The sequence below is a fragment of the Hyperolius riggenbachi genome, chromosome 7, assembly GCF_040937935.1.
Source record: "Hyperolius riggenbachi isolate aHypRig1 chromosome 7, aHypRig1.pri, whole genome shotgun sequence".
NCBI lineage: Eukaryota > Metazoa > Chordata > Amphibia > Anura > Hyperoliidae > Hyperolius > Hyperolius riggenbachi.
Window position 1 is genome coordinate 194,647,747 of NC_090652.1, and position 24,885 is coordinate 194,672,631.

The window sequence follows — 24,885 nt, forward strand, 5'->3', positions numbered from 1 at the left end:
AAAAGAACTTAGTTTAGAGAGAAAGGACTGGAGGAACGTAACCTGTTGTGTGTTAGGTGCATAAAAGCCAATGGTGACCACCTGATTATACAGAGAACCCTTAATAAGATTGAACCATCCTTGAGGATCGCTATAGTGAGAGGACAACGTATAAAGAGGTGTCCCTAGAGAACAATATCGCAGTTGTAACATCCCGTGATGGCGGCTGCGGGTACGCAGGATGTCCCTGCAGCCGCCTTTGTTCTCGGTTCTGAGGCCTCACCCGTTCCGCTGGCGTCTAGCACGCCAGGGACGGGACTGTCAGTTGTTCATAGGGTAGCTGTCTCATGCAGGTGCGCGCGGAGACAGGACCTTTATGCTGGGGGAAGGCGCCGGTCAGCTGACGTCAGGAGAGACTCACAGCGCTCGGATTGGCTGATTGGCAGGGGCGTGGCTGTGGGCTCTCCTCGCGGCTTCATAAGCTTTCTCCGCTCACTTGTAAACTGTCTGCTGTTGCGAATACGTCAGTGTTAGCGCTCAGACCTTAGACTAGTTCCGGTGTGTTTTTGATCTGGGAGGAAACCAGGGATTTCACACAAGACTAGGATTATTGCCTTATTGTATTATTGATATTCTGTGTACGACTCTGGCCTATCTCTGACTCTGATTCTGCTCTACGTTTCTGTACTTCTGCCCATCTGATCTAAGTTGCCGAACCTCTGCCTGAATCATTACTATTCTCTTTCCTTCTGATTTTGTACTGTACCTGCCTCTCTGTTGCTGAACCTTGCCTGTCTGACCCTTCTACTCTCCAGTGAGCCCTTGTCACTGGAGAGGTGTTGATAGTACCCACCAGCTCCTCTGGTGAGGTCTAGCTAAACTGTTTATTTGCTATTGCTGATAGCACTCACCAGCCCCTCTGGTATGGGCTCCGGGCTCCTAGCTACCCAGCTTCTATCTTGGCTAGTACCCTCCAGCTCCTCTGGTGGGGCCTAGCACAGATTGTCTGCAGATAGTACCCACCAGCTCCCCTGGTGAGGTTTAGTCAAACTATCTGCCAATTCCTCTGGTAGTTCTCTCCAGCCCTACTGGTGAGATCACCCTCTACTGTTGCACCAAACACTATTGTCACGACATCTCTGCCTTCTATACGTGCATTATTGGTGATACTGCAGATCACACAATAATTAGACGTCTGTGTTGCTACACCAATACGTTATACAATCGTTACAGCAGTTCCCTTTATCTTAGTATCTTGTGGGCAACTGGAACATGCAGTTTTATAATATATGCTGTATAATTTGGAAGGGGAGGGCCCTGTAAAATGGGTCTGCTGTAGTTACATAGTTATTTTGGTTGAAAAAAGACATACGTCCATCGAGTTCAACCAGAGCAGACAACACTGGCTCTTTCCTTGTGATAGATGTTGAGGATAGAAGACCTTTTCTCTTGGGAAATTAAGGCCCCTGGCATTCAGTGAGTTCACTTTAAGTGATCGCTGGAATGACAGTCGATCCAGCAGCTCACGAGGTGTGCGGGCCCCCTCACAAACCATCCCCAGGAAAGGTCAAGAAAAAGGAGGGGAAGAGGAGCGGGATCAACCGGACTCTGCCAAAAATTGCTCCCAGATCACACCCCGGATTAATGTGGCCTTCTAATTCGCTGAGGGTGGCCAGTTAGCACCTCATCTGGGACCCAGTCTGGCACATCGACTGCAGCGATAGAGACAACCTGAAACAAAGCAGGAAGATCCTGTGGCTGTCGCAGCGTAAAAGAGTAGGGACCCTTTGAACCAACAACTGGAACGGTAGCCCCAGCGATATGTCGCTCCTCCTTGCTGTAAGGCCTGAAGCAGAGGTCTCAGCGCATGGCATTGGGCCAAAGTAGATGGCACCAGGTCCTGGAACAGCAAGATGTGCTTGCCCTGGAAGTCAAGCAGACCATTCCGATGTGCCATCGTTATGATCTCCTCTTTCTCACGGAAATTGTGCTGCCTGCAGATGATATCTCTGAGGGGCTATTGGTCGCTTAGCACAGCCCGCAGGGCTCTATGCGCTTAATCCATCTTGAGCGTGTGCTCAGCAGGTCGTTTGAGTGCCCAATTAAACAGGGCTTGAAGAGTGGAAAATATGGCATCAGGCTGTACAGACTCCAGGATGCCACACAACCAGATATTATTCCTGTGTCCGCGGTTTTGAAGATCTTCCACCTGTGTTCGGAGCATGTGATTGTGGGATTGCTGCTATTCCCCGGCCTCTCTGAAGCGGGCAACTTCCATGTGGAGATCCGTGATGTCTGCTTCTGCTGTGGTCACACAGTCCGAGAGTTCTGTGAGGTTTAACCGGATCACTGCGATTTCTGCCATCATTAAGGAATCCATGCGCTCAGTTTGCTCATCAAGATCTTTTTTGGTAGGTAGGCTACGCAAATACTTCCATATGTCCTCTAGATTTGACATAGCCACCAGGCCCGACTTACTAGAGCCTGGGTTGTATTGGAAGCAGTGTCTGCCGGGGCCCAGAGCTTGAAATTACCTTGTAACAGGCCTTTGCGAAGGGATGTCAGGGCGCTGGGCTGTCTGCCTGCTCTAAAGGTGGCCATACACTTATAGATTTGCAGCAGATTCGACCATCAGATTTTTGTCAGATGCCTGTCAAGTTAAATCTGACAGGAATCTATCTGATGTGTGCCACACACTAGGAACAGATTTTCTAATTTTACGCATTGCACCCGTAACGCGTAAAATGTACGTGTTAATGTCCGCGATAGCTTCCTGCACCAGGTACGCAGTCGGAAAAAACAAAACTAGCTGGCAGCATGGGACCGGAAGAGCCATGAGTGACTGCGAGGGCACAGGATGGCTGCATGGGGCTGGTAGAAGCCCCAGGTAAGTGAAACTCTCTTTTTTTTTCGGTTTAGGTTTCCTTTAATATCCTACAGCTAGTGGGTTATAGTTTTGGTTTCTGTACCATGGACGGGGTTATTGATCTTGTTTAAAGCTTTAATTTGGGTTACCTTTTTTATTTTACAAAATGAACAATGGACCATTCACTCATTTTTTTATGCAACAGTCGTAAAGAATTTTCCACATGTGGATTGTATTTTATTTTAAAGTTATTTTATTTGTTTTTATTTTGCTACTCATCTGACTGCAGTTATTCTTGTTTTTATTTTGCTACTGATTGTGCATATTGCTCAAATACTTTCCTGTGAATCAGTGTTGTTTTCACAATTTCTTACAAAACTTGTTTTGTAGTGATAACCCAGGAATTACATTTTTTTCCCCCTGAGGAAGGATTTCTCTGCTGAGTGTAGTAGGGCACCACTTTTGAGAAACTATAGCTAAGAAGTTGCTTCAAGTTAATAACATCTTAAAATAGCAATTTTAATTTGTAATTATTTTGTCAGAACACAGAAGTAATTTACTGCTGGGGAGCAACTACAGGGAAAATGTGAGTGAGAGGAACTTGGAGGCTACCATCTTTATATCTCTTTAAAGTGTAAGTGAATATTCTTTCAGGGCTCGTTCACACTAGGGGCGTTTTTGCCCTTTTTTCGAGCGCAAGCGATTTTCAAAATCGCTCCCAAAATGCTTGTGCAATGAATCTCTATGAGAAGGTTCATATCAGCGTGGTTCGTGAGCAGTGCGTTCAGCAAAGAGGTGCCTGGACCACTTTTGGGGCGATAGCTATAATAGAAGGTATAGGAAGAGCGCTAAACGCTCACAAAATCGCTTTGTGGGGCGATTGCGTTCGCGTTTTAAAGAATAAATACATTGTATTTATTCTTTTCCGGGTCAAAGAGTTCACTTCCTGACTTGCGTCAGGGAGTGAATTAAAAAAACGCTCGGGAAAAGCGCTTAAAAAAATCGCTTTTCACAAAAATGGAACGCCCACCCAAGCGCCGGTAGTCGAAAAAAAACAGTTGCGACAAAAACACCCCAGCAAACGCAAGCAGAATGCAGTGTGAACGAGCCCTCAGTGCATGTTCAGTTCCATACCATGGTGGCCCGTGGTGGATAAGTAAACGCCCAGCCTTAGGATATTAAAGGCAGTAAGCGCAAAGGTCAAACAGGCACCATTTTTTTTAAAACAAAGTCAGAAATGCTACCTTCACCGTGCCTCTCACATTATTTTCTTTAATAGCACTGTCAAATGTAGCAGAAAGTAACAGGCACACAGTGCCTAAGTCTAAGTTCTGCTCTATAGATTAAATGTAGCCATTATAAGACCGAGTGAAGTACAGTATTTCTTCTAGCAATTAATAAAAATGATTGCACGTGTTACTGTAGTAAATGATGGTTTTTACATATACTGTATGTGATTTATAGACTGCTAAATATATTAAATTGAATTGGACATGGAATATAACAAATGAAATAAAATATGAATGAAATTAAATTACTTTGTAGGTAATTTGTGTACCATCACCTTACAGGCAATTGTCCTCTGCATGTACTTAGAAACTGGTATCAACCTTCAAGGGTGCTCCGTTATAGAGCTGGGAGCAGGGACAGGATTGGTTGGTATTGTGTCTGCATTACTTGGTAAGTATAACCAAATCCATTAAACAAAATGTATACAGTTGTTGCTACTGATGTATGATTTTCTAACCCATTTTTTATACTAGCAGAAATGATCTGTGTGATTAGTTAAAAATGTTTTATTATCTTTATCAGCTTTACTGTAGTGTAATAGTAATGAATCTTGTTAAGAGTTCAGTAACAGCAAGATGTCATCATGACCATATACAACAGTAGTTATTTTTACTAGGACAACATCCAAGCACTAAAATAAATCTTACATTTGTAACATTTAAAGGGGTTTGGAACTCAGCATTTCCTTTTTGCGCTAAAATATTATTTACAGGATACAATCTACTACCCCCCGAAAAAATTGACGCAGAACCACATTCAGTTAAACACAGCACCTCAGTGGAAAGCTCCTTGTTCCTTTGACAAATACATTTAGTAAACATTAGCAAAATGTTGAAACTGAGCTGAAAAGCAGAAAGAGCTGAGAAGTGATCACTAGTTAGATTTTGATATATAAATACAGTGCTATGCAATAAAATGTAATGGCAGCTTTCAGAGCAGATAAACTCTACTTTGGGAATTTGTGGACAGACAATATTACTTGTGCACAAAAGCAAATATGTTAAGTGTATGGATAGTAAAAAGTAGGGGAAAAAATACTTTTTTTTTTTTTTTTATTGACTGTTATGTCAGCCTTTTAACCTACTTTAAAAATGGCCACAACCCAAAATGCATCTCTCAGGAACTTATCTAGCCTTTGAAATTTTCCATGTTTGTTAGCCATTTGGATACTAGTCTAGGCAGAGCAGCTGATTAAAGAAAATATTTTTAACCTTAACCTCCTCTCACTTCCACACAAAGCTCTGCCCTTTGGGTGGAGTAAGCAGCAAAGAGGAACTTAGCAAAGGCAAACGCCGGAGCGCTGATCTGAAGCGGTGCATGGGGAAGAGCCCGAGCTAAAACTTTGAGCTCTGTTTATAGCCACAGTCTTTGCAAGGGCTCAGACACACTATGGGCTTGTTCGCACTGCAAGGAGCTTTTTAAGCGCTAGTGATTTTGAAAAGCTCTTGCTAATGCAATGCTATGGGGGATTTTTACAAAATCACATCCCTCCAGTGAGAACACACACATAGAATAACATTAGCAAGAGACTTTAAAATCACAAAGTGCTTAGAAAAGCTCTTGTAGTGTGAACAAGCCCTATAAGTGCTTTACTGAGCGCTTTTTGTTTTGAGAGCTTTTTCAAAAATGCTCTCATTAACTTACATTAGAGTAACCAAGCAGCTCAGGGTGACCCAAACTACTAGGAATGTATAGGGGGATAAAAGGAACCAAAAAGCCCTCCTACTAAAAAAGCAAAGCTTGGTGTAATTGCCTTCTTAAAACAGAAGGAAATTTCAATAATTCAGTTATAAGTGAACATTTGTGGTTACCCACAATGCAATACTACTAAATATGCAAATTATCAATTTTCGCCCTTGTTAAGCAAAGCAAGCATCCAGAACCGCTGGTGTATAGCAAGCCTATAGCAAGCTTTGCTTTTTTAGTAGGAGGGCTTTTTGGTTCCTTTTATCCCCCTATACATTCCTAGTAGTTTAGGTCACCCTGAGCTGCTTGGTTACTCTGTTGTACTGGTCCAAGCCCTATTTCATACAGCCTTATCAATCCCTGCCATGTACTGATGAGGACCAAAAGTCCGAAACAGGCTGTCTGCATGTGGGTTTGATATGGCTGTGTAAAACTTAAAGCTATAGGCTTGCTATACACCAGCGGTTCTGGATGCTTGCTTTGCTTAACAAGGGCGAAAAGGGATAATTTGCACATTTAGTAATAGTGCATTGTGGGTAACCACAATTGTTCACTTATAACTGAATTATTGCAAATTTCCTTCTGTTTTAAGAAGTCAATTACACCAAGCTTAACTTACATTAAAATCACAGTAAAGTCGCACAGTTTTACCGTGATTTTTTTTAAATCTTTTATTGCAAGAAGATTCAAAAACCAGTTAACATACAATAGACATAGCAACATGACAGATCCCTCCAAAAATTGCAATAGCCTCAATATCTCAAATAAAATAAAATTATTTGAAAAGACATTGGAAAAAAGAAACATACATTGCATGCCATATGATATATGTCTAAATGCACAAATGTTCCATATAACTAAGACAAATAACTCCAACAGAACGTGTTATAAACACATAGCACATAACTATATGCTTGGTCTAAAGCCCATCAAAACCAAACAAACAATAAGAAAATAATAAGAAACCCAACATGATAGTAAAGTAAAACTTGCATTAGAGATTACCTATGAATTTCACCAAACATATAGTAAATATTAATCTCAGAACAGGTACTGACCAAAACCCCCATATCAAAAGCTCTGGTCATTGAATTAAGACAATTCCAGTAACTCCCCCTTAAAGTGATCCTTTAGTAAAAAAAAAATGACTTTTACTCACCTGGGGCTTCCAATAGCCCCCTGCAGCTGTCCGGTGCCCTCACCGTGTCCCTCCAATCCTCGTGTCCCCGCCCGCAGCCACTTCCGGTTTCGCCGTCAGGAGCCGACAGGCTGGGAACGCAAGTGATTCTTCGTGTTCCCAGCCACAATAGCATGAAGCATATAGCAGCATAGAGGGCGCAATTGTGGCTGGTAACGCGAAGAATCAGTCGTGTTCCCAGCCTGTCGGCTCCTGACGGCCAAACCGGAAGTGGCTGCCGGCGGGGACACGAGGATCGGAGGGACACGGCAAGGGCACCGGACAGCTGCAGGGGGCTTTTGGAAGCCCCAGGTGAGTAAAATTCATTTTTTTTTTACTTGATACGAGCTCTGTGCCATAAATTCCATGTGAATTTAACTGTATTTAAGCAACGGCTTTTTTATCCCTACCATGTTTGCAAGCCCCGGAAGGGACCCGATAGCATATGGGGAAATCGTTTCATCCTCCAACTCTGCCCACTTGGTTCTAAGAGGAAAAGAAAGCCATTCCGCCAATTGACGTAGTTGCGTAGCAAGATAGTATAATTTAAATTGCGGAACTGATAAACCCCCTCGGGACCTGTGTGATTCCATTACTCGGTATGAGACCCTAGGTTTACCTTTCGCCCAAATGAATCTCAAAACATCTTTTTGGAGCTTACGGAGGACAGAGTAGGGGATTGCTATCGGTAAAGTCTCACATAAATACAAGAATCTTGGTAAAAGATTCATCTTGACAGAATATATTTGACCTATCCATGAGATATGATAAGCATTCCACCTGCCCAAATCCTTCTTCAATTGGTTAAAAAGAGGAACACAATTTGAAACATAAAGGTCTTTATTGGAACTACTTATATATATCCCGAGATATTTAATGTTATCCTTCTTCCACCTAAACTTTTTACCGTAAGCCAATGGGAGCGTTTTTTTAAAAGCTCTCAGAAAGCTCTTAGGGCCATATCCAATTTTAGGTGATAAGTAGCTTGCAGATGCAAGCTACTTATCACCTTGCCATCACGCGAGGATTACCGGCGAATCCTATTGCCCATTTCCTTTGCGCAATGGCCGATCGTTAGGGAGCATCACTCTTTTTTACCAGGCGATGGGGAGCGAGGTTTCGCTGTCCTTCAGCACCACAGCCTCGCTCCCCACACATGTGCACACCCGAAGAACATCCGCCTCCATCTTCCGTCACAGCATCTGAGGGTCTCCTTTAATAAGGACGGAAGCAATTTTTTCCCTCTCAGCGCCTCTCCCATTCATTCGCCAATACCTTTATCACTAATCGTCACACGTAAATGATCTATATCTTGATTTTTGAATTAAGCTTTTTGTGAGCAATACTTGTTTTCAGTAATTATTTTCTATGCATTTTATTGGCAAATACACACACACACAAAAAAAAGAAAAAATACACTTTCTTCATTTCCACCCCCTATAGTTTTAAAATAAGCAATGCTGCTATAAATAAAACCCACCCATTTTATTTGCCCGTTAGTCCCGGCTATCACATTTAAATTATGTCCCTAGTACAGTGTATGGCTACAATATATTATTTCGAAATAAAGGTGTATTTTTTCTGTTTTGTTTTTTTTTTTTGTGTCCCATCAATTGTAAGCCTTTATGTACTAAGAAAAACCGTAATATACCCTCATAACATACATATTAAAAAAAAGCTAAGTCCTTCAGGCAACTATTTATGGATTTTATTTTAATAAATAAAATCTGTGCAGTGTAATTTCACTTTTAATGCAACTTTTTGCTACTAGATGGCGATAGAAACACTGCCTGGATTGCAAGGAAGTGGGGTTTTTTTTCTGTTCATTCACATTTATTCTTATGAATGGACATGATTGGGGTCATGTCCATTCATTACAGGCACTGCGACTGGTTCCGAGAAGCTTTGCTACTCTTCCCCAATCACCGAAACGGAAAACCAATGGGGTGGGTAGGGCTGTGGCCACGCAACCCCCGCGAGTATCACCACTAGCAAACTGGACGAGAATACAAAAATAGTCGTACAGGTGTGGTTAAATGCAGGTATAGAATTTGCCATAACTACTTCCTGTGGTAAAATATTCTGCACTTTAACTGCACTTACAATAAAGAACCCCTCCCTAAATAGATGGCAAACCCTTTTTTTTTTTTTACATACACAGACCATGCTCCCTTGTCCTTTGTACAAGTCTATGGACAAAAAGCTTATCTGGAAAGCTTATGTATTGCCTCTGATGTATTTATACTTGTCAATCGGGTCAGCACAGTGACATAGTGGTCAGCGCTCTCGCCTTGCAGAGCTGAGTCCCCGGGTTCGACTACCACCCAGGTCAACATCTATAAGGAGTTTGTACGTTCTCCCAGTGCCTGGGTGGGATTCCTCAGGGCAGTCCAGTTTCCTCCCACATCTTAAAAACATACAGTATATATGTTAATTGGCTTCCCCCTAAAATTAGCGCTAGACTATGATACATGCACTACACAATACATTCATAGATATAGGACTATGATAAGAACTAGATTGTAAGCCCCTCTGAGGGACAGTTAGTGATAAGACAATATATTTTGTACAGCACTGCGTAATATGTTGCCGATATATAAATACTTAAAATAAAAATAATCTCTTCGCTGTCTTATTTCCAAGCTTATTAAGTTAAGTTTGTCCAACCTTTCTCGGTAAGTGAGACTTTCCATACCTCTGATTTAGTTGCACATCTCTGTACCAGTTCTAGTTTGTCAATGTCCTTTCTATAGTCCGGTGCCCAAAACCGAGTCCCATACTCCAGATGTGGCCTTCAACATGATTTTATACAGAGGAAGTAATATACTAGCATGTTGTGATTTTATTTCCCGTTTTATGTGTCGCAGAATTTTATTTGCTTTAGCTGCTGCTGCTTGGTATTGAATATGGTTGCTTAATCTGTTCCCCAGTCCTTACATCCTCAACTTCTGCACCAGACTGTTGTGGGGAACAATATTGAAGGCCTTTGCAAAGTCCAAGTATATATGACATCTACAGCATTTCTAATTTCCACCTTGGCATTCACCTACAGTCATGCCCAAATGTTTTGAAAATCCAAAAATGCTGGTTTTCAGAAAGTTTGCTACTTCCGTGTTTTTAGATCTTTTTGTCAGTTTTTTTTCTGTGGTGTATTGAAGCATTGCATACATTTCAAAGGCTTTTATTGACAAGACAAGACAAGACAAATAACATTGATTTTGCGCTTTTCTCCTGGCGGACTCAAAGCGCCAGAGCTGCAGCCACTAGGGCGCGCTCTATAGGCCGTAGCGGTGTTAGGGAGACTTGCCTAAGGTCTCCTACTGAATAGGTGCTGGCTTACTGAACAGGAAGAGCCGAGATTCGAACCCAGGTCTCCTGCGTCAGAGGCAGAGCCCTTAACCATTACACCATCCAGCCACCTGTTGACAATGCAATGCTGGCCCTTCTTATTCGAAACCTTTGAAAATCGCCCTGGCATGCTGTCAGTCACTTTCTGAGCCAAATCCTGACCGAGGACAATTCATTCCTTCATAGTCAGTGCTTGGAGTTTGTTAGAATTTGTGAGTTTTTCTTTGTTCGCCCACCTCTTGAGAATTGACCTCAAGTTCTCAGTTGGATTAAAGTCTGGAAGTTTCATGGGCATGGGCCCAAAGTTTAAATGTTTCATTCCCGAGTGACTTATTTATCACTTTGACCTTTTGGCTTGGTGCTCTATCATGCTGGAAAAGGCAATGTTCTTCTTAGATGGTTGGAAGAAGTTGCTGTTGGAGGATTTTTTGCTCCCATTCTTTATGCATGTCTGTGTTCTTAGGCAAAATTGTGAGTGAGCCCACTCCCTTGGATTAGAAGCAGCCCCACATACGAATGGTCTCCAAAATGCTTTACTGTTGGCTCTTTTTCTTCTCTGGGCAATAATCTTGCCAGATGCCCCAATCATTCAAAAAGGGGTTCTGTATAGGAAATTACTTTACCTTAGCCCTTAGCAGTCCAATCCCTGTTCCTTTTTTGCATAATATCAGCCTGTCTGTGATGTTTAACATGCAGGGAAGTGGCTGCTTTGCTGCTTTTTTTTTACACCAGACCATCCTCCAAAAGTCTTAGTTTCGCTAGGCGTGCAGATGCACTCAAACCTGTAGGCTGCCATTCCTAAACAAGCTCAGTGCAGGTGGTACCACGATCCCACTGCTAAATCATCTTTACGAGATGGTCCTGGCACTTGCTGGACTTTCTTGGGTCCCCTGAAGCCTTTCTCTCATCAATTGAACCTCTCTCCTTGAAGTTCTTACTGATCCGACAAATGGTTGATTTAGGTGCAATCTTAGTAGCAGCAATATCCTTGCCTATGAAGCCCTTCTCTATGCAGCACAATGATAACTGCACATTCCTTGAAGGTAACCAATCTTTTTTAAAGCATCCAGTTTGCTATTCTAACTCCTATCAGCATGACAGCATGATCTCTCATCTGTGTTAACAAGAAGATTACTAAAATTATGTAAGCAGGTCTTTTTGTTGCAGGGCTGATATCCAGTTGAAGTGTTTTGTGGGGAGTAAGTTTATATTACTGGCAAAGAAGGACTTTGAAATTCACCTGATAACTCTTCATAACATTCTGGAGTATATGCAAGTTGCCATCACAAAGACTGAAGCAGCAAACTTTGTGAAAACCAGTTTTTGTGCCATTTTCAAATGTTTTGCCTATGACTTTTGCTCATAAAAGCTGAACATGTTCATCAAAAAAAGATATCCTGAGTAAACCTATGTTGATGCTGAGAAATTAGATTAACCTCTGCTATAAAGTCTTGTATGGTATCTCTTAGGGAACCCTTAACTAGTTTGCACACAACTGATGTTAAAAGACCAGTATTGTGAATTTAAAGGGGAACTGAAGAGAGAGGTATATGGAGGCTGCTATGTTTATTTCCTTTTAAGCAATACCGGTTGCCTGGCAGCCCTGCTGATCCTCTGCCTTTAATACTATTAGCCATAGCCCCTGAACAAGCATGCAGCAGATCAGGTGTTTCAGACTTTAAAGTCAGATCTAACAAGACTAGCTGCATGCTTGTTTCTGGTGTTACAAAAACAACTACACAATATGTGCAACCCAGATGGGTACAAGCACTGGTCAGATAAACATAACAAAACAAACAAACCACTACCAGTATATGCTGTTCAACCACCTGTTATTTATTGGAATTCCAAAGGTCAATTCACTAGGTCATCCCAATGGGACCTATCAATAGCTATACATTTTGCACACAATTATAATGCACAGATTATCATTATACGGGGAATTCCCCAACCAGGTCTCGACAGGAATGTCTCAGGGGACTGCGCACAGTATAGGACCTAGGTTGCAACCAAATTAACCATGTCAAATCCGCACATGGGGAGGAGCAGACACGGACCCCTACAATGCCAAAAGATGAAAGCATCTAATATGCCAATTGCTCGTCCAATTGTCCGCCTCACCCCATGCGCAGACAGTAATGGTGGTCAACAACAATAAAATTGCACCTCCCCGCCCCCCTGTGCCCCCCCCCCACAATCACAGCACCATGCCCTGCATATAAACAATCTCATTGATGTTTTAGGTTACAGGGGTCAACACCCCAAAAAGATGGCACAAAAAATGAGAAAAACGTTTGTGATGAAATATGTGCAGAAATTCCACAAGAGTTCCTATATCCAAGATTCAATAATTGGAAACAAAGTTCAGCATTAAAACATCATAACTGGTCATAGAGGATCGCTGTCTTTTTTCAAAAAGTCTCTCAACAGTACAAGGCTGGTGCACCTAGCCAACCTGTTGTAGCATGAAATCACAGGTCTATGTTAGTAAGACAGTTCAATAATCCAGCCACGCTATGTATCCCACAGTCAAAGTTTAAATGTGTGCAATGCTCCACCATAGATGATTGTACATGTGACCTCTGTGGATACTAGTACCATATAAACTGTTTCTCATATGTATAGTTACCACCTCCTCCATCGATACGATATGCAATGTCCGCATAGGCTGCCAACCTGGCTCAGCTAACCGCAGTATCGGTGATGTGTATCTGCGGGAGTGTCCAGATGTTTATATACACAGAACTCAGGGTCTTAGGCTTGTATCATCGTGTCCCAGCAGAAACCCAATTTTTGGTGGTATACGCCATAGTTTCGGGCACCGTGCTCCGATCCGGCGGGAGGGCAGAGGGGGGCGGAGAGGCACACCACAGCGCGTGACGCAGGCCTACGTCAACGCGTTTCGCCCCGCCCAGGGACTTCCTCAGGACGTAATGCGCAACTGCGCTGGATCACATGACCGCCTTTTATGCGACCCGGAGGTCGCTTCCGCCAGAGGTTATTTTGGACTTGGACATCGTACTGCGCAGGTCTATTCGCTTGTATGACATCATATGCCACAGTTCACATGCGCAGTAAACATACTCGCCCCCACAGCTCCCTCTGGTGGTGCAAATCCATATATATAAGTCTTCTGCATCTTTTGATGTGTTTGCATACAAACATAGGACATATGCACATTAGAAAAAAATGCCAATACTGCCATCCAGTGGACGTTGTCCAATTAACACCTGTTATGCTGCAAAATAGCAAACAATAATGCTATATCTCACATATTCTCTCTGTTTATGCTCCTGTATTTCAATTAGGCAACAATACCTGCATTTGTAGTTCTATTATCATACAAGACATGTAACATATACCCCATATATCAGTAATACTAGTCGGGACCAATCAAATTATTTCAAGAACACCTTCAGGTTAAGGTCCCTGTTTAAACCCTTGGGATATAGCGTGTCCAGTGTATATATCCAATAACTCTCTTTCCTGTACAATATTGAATCAGTCTTCTCAAATCTAACACTTGGATTTAGGCAATATATACCTTTAACCTTGAGTCCAGCAGGGCTGGCCTCATGAAATTCAGCAAAATGAGTGGAAATAGGGGTTTTATCCCTTTTCTCTTGCTTAATAGAGTCATTAATACTTCTGATGTGTTCTTGTATACGGGTTTTAACCACTTGAGGACCGTGGGCTTTACCCCCCTTAAGGACCAGGCACTTTTTTTCCATTCAGACCACTGCAGCTTTCACGGTTTATTGCTCGTTCATACAGCCTACCACCTAAATGAATTTTGGCTCCTTTTCTTGTCACTAATAAAGCTTTCTTTTGTGCTATTTGATTGCTGCTGCGATTTTTACTTTTTATTATATTCATCAAAAAAGACATGAATTTTGGCAAAAAAATGATTTTTTTAACTTTCTGTGCTGACATTTTTCAAATAAAGTAAAATTTCTGTATACATGCAGCGCGAAAAATGTGGACAAACATGTTTTTGATGAAAAAAAAACCCATTCAGTGTATATTTATTGGTTTGGGTAAAAGTTATAGCGTTTACAAACTATGGTGCAAAAAGTGAATTTTCCCATTTTCAAGCATCTATGACTTTTCTGACCCCCTGTCATGTTTCATGAGGGGCTAGAATTCCAGGATAGTATAAATACCCCCCAAATGACCCCATTTTGAAAAGAAGACATCCTAAAGTATTCACTGAGAGGCATAGTGAGTTCATAGAAGATATTATTTTTTGTCACAAGTAAGCGGAAAATGACACTTTGTGACAAAAAAAAAAAGTTTCCATTTCTTCTAACTTGCGACAAAAAAAATGAAATCTGCCACGGACTCACCATGCCCCTCTCTGAATACCTTGAAGTGTCTACTTTCCAAAATGGGGTCATTTGTGGGGTGTGTTTACTGTCCTCGCATTTTGGGGGTTGCTAATTTGTAAGCACCCCTGTAAAGCCTAAAGGTGCTCATTGGACTTTGGGCCCCTTAGCGCAGTTAGGCTGCAAAAAAGTGCCACACATGTGGTATTGCCGTACTCAGTAGAAGTAGTATAATGTGTTTTGGGGTGTATTTTTACACATACCGATGCTGGGTGGGAGAAATATCTCTGTAAATGACAATTTTTAAAAAATTTTTACACACAATTGCCCATTTACAGAGATCTTTCTCCCACTCAGCATGGGTATGTGTAAAAATACACCCCAAAACACATTATACTACTTCTCCTGAGTACGGCGATACCACATGTGTGGCACTTTTTTGCACCCTAACTGCACTAAGGGGCCCAAAGTCCAATGAGTACCTTTAGGATTTCACAGGTCATTTTGAGAAATTTCGTTTCAAGACTACTCCTCATGGTTTAGGGCCCCTAAAATGCCAGGACAGTATAGGAACCCCACAAATGACCCCATTTTAGAAAGAAGACACCCCAAGGTATTCCGTTAGTAGTACGGTGAGTTCATAGAAGATTTTATTTTTTTGTCACAAGTTAGCGGAAAATGACACTTTGTGAAAAAAAAACAATAAAAATCAATTTCCGCTAACTTGTGACTAAAAATAAAATCTTCTATGAACTCACCGTACTACTAACAGAATACCTTGGGGTGTCTTCTTTCTAAAATGGAGTCATTTGTGGGGTTCCTATACTGTCCTGGCATTTTAGGGGCCCTAAACCGTGAGGAGTAGTCTTGAAACAAAATTTCTCAAAATGACCTGTGAAATCCTAAAGGTACTCATTGGACGTTGGGCCCCTTAGCGCAGTTAGGGTGCAAAAAAGTGCCACACATGTGGTATCGCCGTACTCGGGAGAAGTAGTACAATGTGTTTTGGGGTGTATTTTTACACATACCCATGCTGGATGGGAGAAATAACTCTGTAAATGGACAATTGTGTGTAAAAAAAAATCAAAAGATTGTTATTTACAGAGGTATTTCTCCCACCCAGCATGGGTATGTGTAAAAATACAACCCAAAACACATTATAATACTTCTTCCGAGTACGGCGATACCACATGTGTGGCACTTTTTTGCACCCTAACTGCGCTAAGGGGCCCAAAGTCCAATGAGTACCTTTAGGATTTCACAGGTCATTTTTGTTTCAAGACTACTCCTCACGGTTTAGGGCCCCTAAAATGCCAGGGCAGTATAGGAACCCCACTAAAGACCCCATTTTAGAAAGAAGACACCCCAAGGTATTCCGTTAGGAGTATGGTGAGTTCATAGAAGTTTTTATTTTTTTGTCACAAGTTAGCGGAAATTGATTTTAATTGTTTTTTTTCACAAAGTGTCATTTTCCGCTAACTTGTGACAAAAAATAAAATCTTCTATGAACTCACCATACTCCTCACGGAATACCTTTGGGTGTCTTCTTTCTAGAATGGGGTCATTTGTGGGGTTCCTATACTGCCCTGGCATTTTAGGGGCCCTAAACCATGAGGAGTAGTCTTGAAACCAAATGTCGCAAAATGACCTGTGAAATCCTAAAGGTTCTCATTGGACTTTGGGCCCCTTAGCGTACTTAGGGTGTAAAAAAGTGCCACACATGTGGTACCGCCGTACTCAGGAGAAGTAGTATAATGTGTTTTGGGGTGTATTTTTACACATACCCATGCTGGGTGGGAGAAATATCTCTGTAAATGACAATTGTTTGATTTTTTTTACACACAATTGTCCATTTACAGAGAGATTTCTCCCACCCAGCATGGGTATGTGTAAAAATACACCCCAAAACACATTATACTACTTTTCCTGAGTACGGTGGTACCACATGTGTGACACTTTTTTGCAGCCTAGGTGCGCTAAGGGGCCCAACGTCCTATTCACAGGTCATTTTGAGGCATTTGTTTTCTAGACTACTCCTCACGGTTTAGGGCCCCTAAAATGCCAGGGCAGTATAGGAACCCCACAAGTGACCCCATTTTAGAAAGAAGACACCCCAAGGTATTCCGTTAGGAGTATGGCGAGTTCATAGAAGATTTTATTTTTTGTCACAAGTTAGTGAAAAATGACACTTTTTGAAAAAAAAAACAATAAAAATCAATTTCCGCTAACTTTTGACAAAAAGTAAAATCTTGTATGAACTCGTCATACACCTAACAGAATACCTTGGGGTGTCTTTTTTTCTAAAATGGGGTCACTTGTGGGGTTCCTATACCACCCTGGCATTTTACGGGCCCAAAACCGTGAGTAGTCTGGAAACCAAATGTCTCAAAATGACTGTTCAGGGGTATAAGCATCTGCAAATTTTGATGACAGGTGGTCTATGAGGGGGCGAATTTTGTGGAACCGGTCATAAGCAGGGTGGCCTTTTAGATGACAGGTTGTATTGGGCCTGATCTGATGGATAGGAGTGCTAGGGGGGTGACAGGAGGTGATTGATGGGTGTCTCAGGGGGTAGTTAGAGGGGAAAATAGATGCAATCAATGCACTGGGGAGGTGATCAGAAGGGGGTCTGAGGGGGATCTGAGGGTTTGGCCGAGTGATCAGGAGCCCACACGGGGCAAATTAGGGCCTGATCTGATGGGTAGGTGTGCTAGGGGGTGACAGGAGGTGATTGATGGGTGTCTCAAGGTGTGATTAGAGGGTGAATAGATGCAAGCAATGCAGTGGCGAGGTGATCAGGGCTGGGGTCTGAGGGTGTGGGCGGGTGATTGAGTGCCCTAGGGGCAGATAGGGGTCTAATCTGATGGGTAGCAGTGACAGGGGGTGATTGATGGGTAATTAGTGGGTGTTTAGGGTAGAGAACAGATGTAAACACTGCACTTGGAAGGTGATCTGACGTCGGATCTGCGGGCGATCTATTGGTGTGGGTGGGTGATCAGATTGCCCGCAAGGGGCAGGTTAGCGGCTGATTGATTGGTGGCAGTGACAGGGGGTGATTGATGGGTGGCAGTGACAGGGGGTGATTGATGGGTGATTGACAGGTGATTGACAGGTGATCAGTGGGTTATTACAGGGAAGCACAGATGTAAATATTGCACTGGCGAATTGATAAGGGGGGTCTGAGGGCAATCTGAGCGTGTAGGCGGGTGATTGGGTGCCCGCAAGGGGCAGATTAGGGTCTGATCTGATGGGTAACAGTGACAGGTGGTGATAGAGGGTGATTGATGGGTAATTAGTGGGTGTTTAGGGTAGATAACAGATGTAAACACTGCACTTGGGAGGTGATCTGACGTCGGATCTGTGGGCGATCTATTGGTGTGGGTGGGTGTGGGTAATCAGATTGCCCGCAAGGGGCAGGTTAGGGGCTGATTGATGGGTGGCAGTGACAGGGGGTGATTGATGGGTGATTGATGGGTGATTGACAGGTGATCAGGGGGATAGATGCATACAGTACACGGGGGGGGGGGGGGTCTGGGGAGAATCTGATGGGTGGGGGGTTATCAGGAGGGGGCAGGGGGGGGATAAAAAAAAATAGTGTTGACAGATAGTGACAGGGAGTGATTGATGGGTGATTAGGGGGGTGATTGGGTGCAAACAGGGGTCTGGGGGGTGGGCAGGGGGGGTCTGAGGGGTGCTGTGGGCCATCTAGGCCGGGGGGGGGGTAAAATCAGTGTGCTTGGGTGCGACATAGGGTGGCTGCAGCCTGCCCTGGTGGTCCCTCGGACATTGGGACCACCAGGGCAGGAGGCAGCCTGTATTATACACTTTGTATTCGGCGATCCAGGTGTTAGTAACCCGCCGGCGCTTCCGAACGGCCGGCGGGTTACAGAGCGAGGTGGGCGGAGCCAGTCCCCGGCGGCCTATCGCGTCACGAATGACGCGATCACGCCGCCCATGCCCCTACAAGGACCGCCGCCATTTGTCAATACGGCCGTCCTTGCGGGGTCCACTTCCCGGCCGCCAATTGTCTATACGGCGGTCGGGAAGTGGTAAACTCTCGTTTAGTTTTTCCTATATAGTATAAACCACAAGGACACATTAATTGATAGACTAAATGAGTAGTATCACAATCAATCTTACTATGGATTTTAAACTGCTGTTTATTACTAGAATCATAAAACACATCTGTTTCCTCAACAAAGGGACAGACTGAACATTTGCCACATCTTGTCATACCCTTAATGCTACAAGAGACCCCCCCAGGGTCAGGTTTATACTCAGATTGTACCAACAGATCCGCCAGATTCTTGTTTCTCCTAGCAGTTAGCATCGGTCGAGGACCTACTATTGTAGCAATCTTGTCATCCTTTAGCAGTATATGCCAATATTTTTCCAAAGTTTCTTTTAATCTATCCCAATGTCCCCCGTATGTAGCAATCATTCTGGGGAAATCCTCTACTACAACCTTGGGCTTCTTTATCAATAGTGTATGTCTGTCAGTGTGCAAGGCTCTGTATAAGGCTGATTTCAACAATTTATGTGGGTATCCCCTTGCCCGTAATCTTACCCTCAAAGCTTGGGCTTCTTTTAAGTACTCGGTTGTTGATGAACAATTCCTCCTAATCCGGAGGAATTGTCAAATAGGAACAGCTCTTTTCTGTGAATTTAAGTGAGCACTGTTGTAGTGTAAAAGTAAATTTCCTGCAGTTTTCTTTCTATAGGTCCTAGTAGACAGGCCCCTATCATCCCTGGACACCTTTATATCCAAAAAATCCAGTTCATTTTCGTCTATTGTGGAAGTAAGAAAAATGTTTAACCTATTTGAATTCAGACTTTTCACAAATTCGAAAAAAGTAGCTTTAGAACCTGCCCAAATCAGAAAAATATCGTCCACATAACGAATCCACAATAGTACATATTTTTTATATAGGGCATGATTATAGACTATCTCTTCCTCCCAGACCCCCAAGTGAAGACAAGCATACGCAGGAGAGCAAGCCGCTCCCATGGCAACTCCTCGTTTTTGTCTATAAAATTTGCCATCAAAAGTAAAAAAATTATTCATAAGGATAAACTGTAAAAGGGAATCAACAAAATCATTATGACCTTCATTATGAGGATAAAATCTCTCCAGAAATTTAGATGTGGCTCGTCTCCCGATATCATTGGGGATGGAAGTGAATAGAGATTCTACATCCAAACTTGCAAGCAATACATCCTGTGGGATGCTAACATTCTTCAATTTTTCCCAAAAATGCATGGTGTCCAGCACAAATGATGGAAGCCTCTCCACCAGCGGTTTCAATTTTTTATCACTGTATTGAGCTGTTTTCTCAAGAGGAGAGCCCCTTGCCGAAATAATGGGACGTCCAGGGGGACATGCAGGATTCTTATGGACTTTCGGTAAAATGTATAGCGTAGGAATAGTATACTCAGAAACCAATAAAGCTTTATATTCTTTTTCGGTTAAAATTCCATCCAAATAGCCCCACTGGAGCCTAATGTTTAGTTGATCTTTAACTTTTTCAAAAGGATTGAAAGTGATTCTTTCATAGCAGGAGTTATCATTTAATTGTCTATTAATCTCATCCCAGATAAATCTGATCCGGCATGAGAACTATATTGCCTCCTTTATCACTTTTTTTGATCACCACCCCTTTCAAGTTTTTTAACCGTGACAGGGACTTTCTTTCTGATGTAGTTAAATTATCCAGCTGTTCAGTAATATCTGTCCAATTATTAATCTCATCTACTATACACTCATTGAATAATGATACATATTTGTATAGTATAGTGGGCATATATGTGTATCTGGGTCTCATATCGGTATGTAGAGGCAGGCAGCCGTCTGAACCCAACTCCTCACCTTCCTCCCCTTCAAAGATTTCAAAATCATCTATGTCCATGTAACCCATTAATTCCTGATCACCCACATCAGTGTCACCCTGATATTGTAGTTTTAATAACACTTTACATAAGAATAATTGCAAATCCTTAAATATCTTAAATTGTGACACCTGATGGGAGGGACAGAAAGTCAACCCTCGATTGAGTAAATCTATGTCTGTCTTATCCAACTTGACATCAGTCAAATTGATAACATTGTTACAATAACCATTATCCTCATTGGTCATTTCCGACTGTTGTGTCTCATTTCTGACACGCTGCCTCCTCCTCTTCCTGATCCTTCTTTTCGTTCTAAAAAAGTGCGTTGTCTAGTGTTTACTCCACCACCTCCCCCTCCTCTTAAAATGCCTCTCTTTGCATTTTTCCTGGAGGTGGGTGGTTCATCTTCCCATTCCGACTCGTTATCCCTGATATCATCGCCTGAACCCCCCGATGAGGAGGCCCAACTTACTTTTCTTCTTCTACTTCTACTTCTTATAGAATTAGAGTATACTGAAAAAACTTTTACGGTCGCAAAATCCTGCACGTCCCTCTGAAATTTCTTTTGTTGCCCTCTTTCAATTTCTCATTCTCAGAATCTATAGATCTTTTAATTCTGTCATTAAATTTGGCAAACTCAGGTTTATCCTTCCATTTATCCAACTCAACAACGATTTACATAATTGTTTCTCCATATCAATTAGCTGGATAGTTTCCTCCTCTGTCATCATAGTCATAATAATACCATTACTTATACAATGTTCCTTCCAGGGAATCAAAAATCTGTCATTTCTCAAATGTTCGGCCGGGATAATCTTTTCCCGTAACCCCCTTGGTACAATCTGGGCCTTTATATATTTTTTCAAGGATATAATATTCCACTTTCTTCTCACAATTTTTAAAGCTAAATCCTCATGCTGTCTAAATAGATCTAATAGTGTGGGGTCAGTGGAGTCAGACTGTGTTGCAATAGCTCCACCTACATTAATGAATAAATCATCCTGATCCTTAAAAGCAGTCTCCACTTCCTGCACAATATCGATCCTAGGTATATATGCCATTTTGTTTTTATTTGTGTTAGACCTAAAAGGCGGACCACCTATTCCGTGCACAGCCACCCCAGACAGCCCGCGATACAACCCTAACTCAGAGGGTAACTAGCTACAAAAACAACTACACATAGGTGTACATGCTAATATGTGCAACCCAGGTGGGTACAAGCACTGGTCAGATAAACATAACAAAACAAACAAACCACTACCAGTATATGCTGTTCAACCACCTGTTATTTATTGGAATTCCAAAGGTCAATTCACTAGGTCATCCCAATGGGACCTATCAATAGCTATACATTTTGCACACAATTATAATGCACAGATTATCATTATACGGGGAATTCCCCAACCAATTTTATTGTTGTTGACCACCATTACTGTCTGCGCATGGGGTGAGGCGGACAATTGGTCGAGCAATTGGCATATTAGATGCTTTAATCTTTTGCCATTGTAGGGGTCCGTGTCTGCTCCTCCCCATGTGCGGATTTGACATGGTTAATTTGGTTGCAACCTAGGTCCTATACTGTGCGCAGTCCCCTGAGACATTCCTGTCGAGACATGGTTGGGGAATTCCCCGTATAATGATAATCTGTACATTATAATTGTGTGCAAAATGTATAGCTATTGATAGGTCCCATTGGGATGACCTAGTGAATTGACCAGTCCCCTGAGACATTCCTGTCGAGACATGGTTGGGGAATTCCCCGTATAATGATAATCTGTGCATTATAATTGTGTGCAAAATGTATAGCTATTGATAGGTCCCATTGGGATGACCTAGTGAATTGACCTTTGGAATTCCAATAAATAACAGGTGGTTGAACAGCATATACTGGTAGTGGTTTGTTTGTTTTGTTTTGTTTCTGGTGTTATTCAGATACTACTGCAGAGAAATAGACCAGCAGGGCTGCCAGGCAATATACCTCTTACTTTAGTTCCCCTTTAATGGCATTTCAGTAAAGTCATAATTAGCATGGGCAGCATATCGGTATGTATGGGTTTTTTTATGTAGAAAAGCAATTTTTTTAAATTCAGCAACTTCTGATGTACACATCACTACAGTATATGTGCATCACAGTCACCCAGGAACAATCCTTGTAAAAAGGAATAGGGATGAATAGCAGGTGATTTGCAGGAGTAAAATAACTGCTGGATTCTATAAGCAGATATTTCAACCTGTTTAGTGGGTGTGTCAGCTGACATATTGTTTTCTAAGCGTTGAGTACCTCAGTAGTCAAAGTGGAGGGGTAAACATCTACATTCCTCTCCTTTGTATTCCTATCTGTTGTAGTCAGAGACCTGTTTTTCCGCTATCAAATGGCAGTAAAATAATTAACAGCTAAGAAAATCATAAGAGTAATTCATTCATTAGTACACTATTGGGGCTGATGTAAAGCCCCATACACACACTCAAAAGCTGTCTTTTAGGCTCTCACAACTTTTCTTGTGAAACACCTAAAGAAAATCTCTTGCTATTGTTCAAGCAGCTGATAAGACTGATAAGAAGTCAAATCAACATTTGGATTGACTTCTTATCAGTCTTATCAGCTGCTTGAACAATAACAAGAGATTTTTTTTAGGTGTTTCACAAGAAAAGTTGTGAGAGCCTAAAATACCTCAGTTGAGTGTGTGTATGGGGCTTAAAGGCCCATACACACGCTCCACAAAAATTTCCGCAAACAACCAACATTGCAGAAACAACTTTACTGGTAAGAAAGACAAAGAGCCAGGTTCAAATGGAACAATTTATCTGTTAAAAAGAAGTGTAGCACACCCGTAGGTGTAGCTGTGTTATGCTGGGGATACACGGTACGTTTCTGTACCGTGTATAGAGCCGCACGATAGATTGCGGCGTGTCCTCGCAGCGCCCGGATCAATTTCCGCTCATCCCCGCGGGCACTTCTTATCTTTTCTTCATTTTTCCCTATTGTCCCACCCGCGGTATCGAGCGGAGAATCGATCCGGCGGGGTATCGGACACGTCGGAAATTATCAGCTGAGCCATCAGCAGCTCGATACACGGTACAGAAACGTACCGTGTATCCCCAGCATTAGATGGGTCTTGCTCTTGTCCAACTCTGGTGACACTCATAACCTCCAGTGATGCACATAAACCAGCAGTATAATCTAAGCAATTTTATTGGACCTGGAGACCCAGTAATAAAGATAAAATTAACAATTTATCTTATAGCAATATGTTCTAACAGATGGTAATAGCATCTGAACTCACAGTTATGGCAATAATGGAACATCAACAGTTGCTGGTAAAGGAATCCAAAGGGCTTGATTCACAAAAAGGTGCTAACACAGTTAGCATGCCTAAAAGCTTTGGACATGCAAACTAGGGTGCTAAGTAGTTTGCACATCTAAAGCTGCTACTGATCGCGCGTTAAGTTGGTGTGCCCAAAACATCACACCGGTGCACGCGAAATGTTGCACCGTTCATGTATACTTTACTCAGAATTTGGAACTTGTAATTTTTACCACTACCACTCCAGTTTATGATCTGGCATTGTACTACTGTCTGCATGGTGTTGTGTATCTTTTTGCTATTACCTGCATTGTTGTATCTATTGTCTATTACCTGTATTGTTCTGTCACCCCTGTTATCATTGTCTGTAACCCTATTTATTGTACAGCGCTGCGTAATATGTTGGCGCTATATAAATCTAATAAATAATAATGTATAAAATAGATTTTCAGGCTATTTTGCGCATGAACGCTGTGACGTTTCACGTGCACCGCTAACCTTTGAGCGAGCAAATGCTTGCACGCATATTAGTGCGTGAACCGACCATTTTCACGTCTTATGTGTCTTTTCACTGGCGTGCTAGCACTTAGCACCCTTTAGTGAATCGAGGCCCAAGTCTCTGGATAGGGTTTGGCCTAAAGAAACACCAGAAAATCCAGAGATTTTAAATCCCAAAAGGGGTTCTGTGGCCTTTAAAAAAAAAAGTGTCACTTACCTGCGGCTTCTACCGGTCCCCTGCAGCTATCAAGTTCCACGCCGTCACTGAAGCCCCCTCCGTTTCTCGCTGCGGGTCACCTGACAATTATTTGTCTAACTAGACTAATAGCACTGCGGCTACGTAGCCGTGGGCGCGCGCGTCCTTGCTCCCGCGTGCGTCATCAGGAGCTTACTGCGCAAGTGCAGTAAATAAACCTACATACTGTGCCTGCGCAGTAAGCTCCCAATGACACACGCTGGAGCGAGGATGCGTGCGACCGAGGAAGTGTACGGCCGAGCAGCCGCAGTGCTATTCATCTAGTTAGA

General features: G+C 42.4%; 1 protein-coding gene across 3 annotated transcripts in view; it reads left to right on the forward strand.

Annotated features, from left to right (window-relative positions):
• Nucleotides 1–24,885, forward strand: part of METTL21A (methyltransferase 21A, HSPA lysine) — a 120,958-nt gene that overhangs the window by 54,914 nt on the left and 41,159 nt on the right. For all 3 annotated transcript variants that reach the window (XM_068244971.1, XM_068244969.1, XM_068244970.1), the window contains exon 3: nucleotides 4,417–4,525. In XM_068244971.1, coding sequence (XP_068101072.1) covers nucleotides 4,417–4,525 — 109 coding nt within the window. The remainder of the gene's footprint in view (nucleotides 1–4,416; nucleotides 4,526–24,885) is intronic.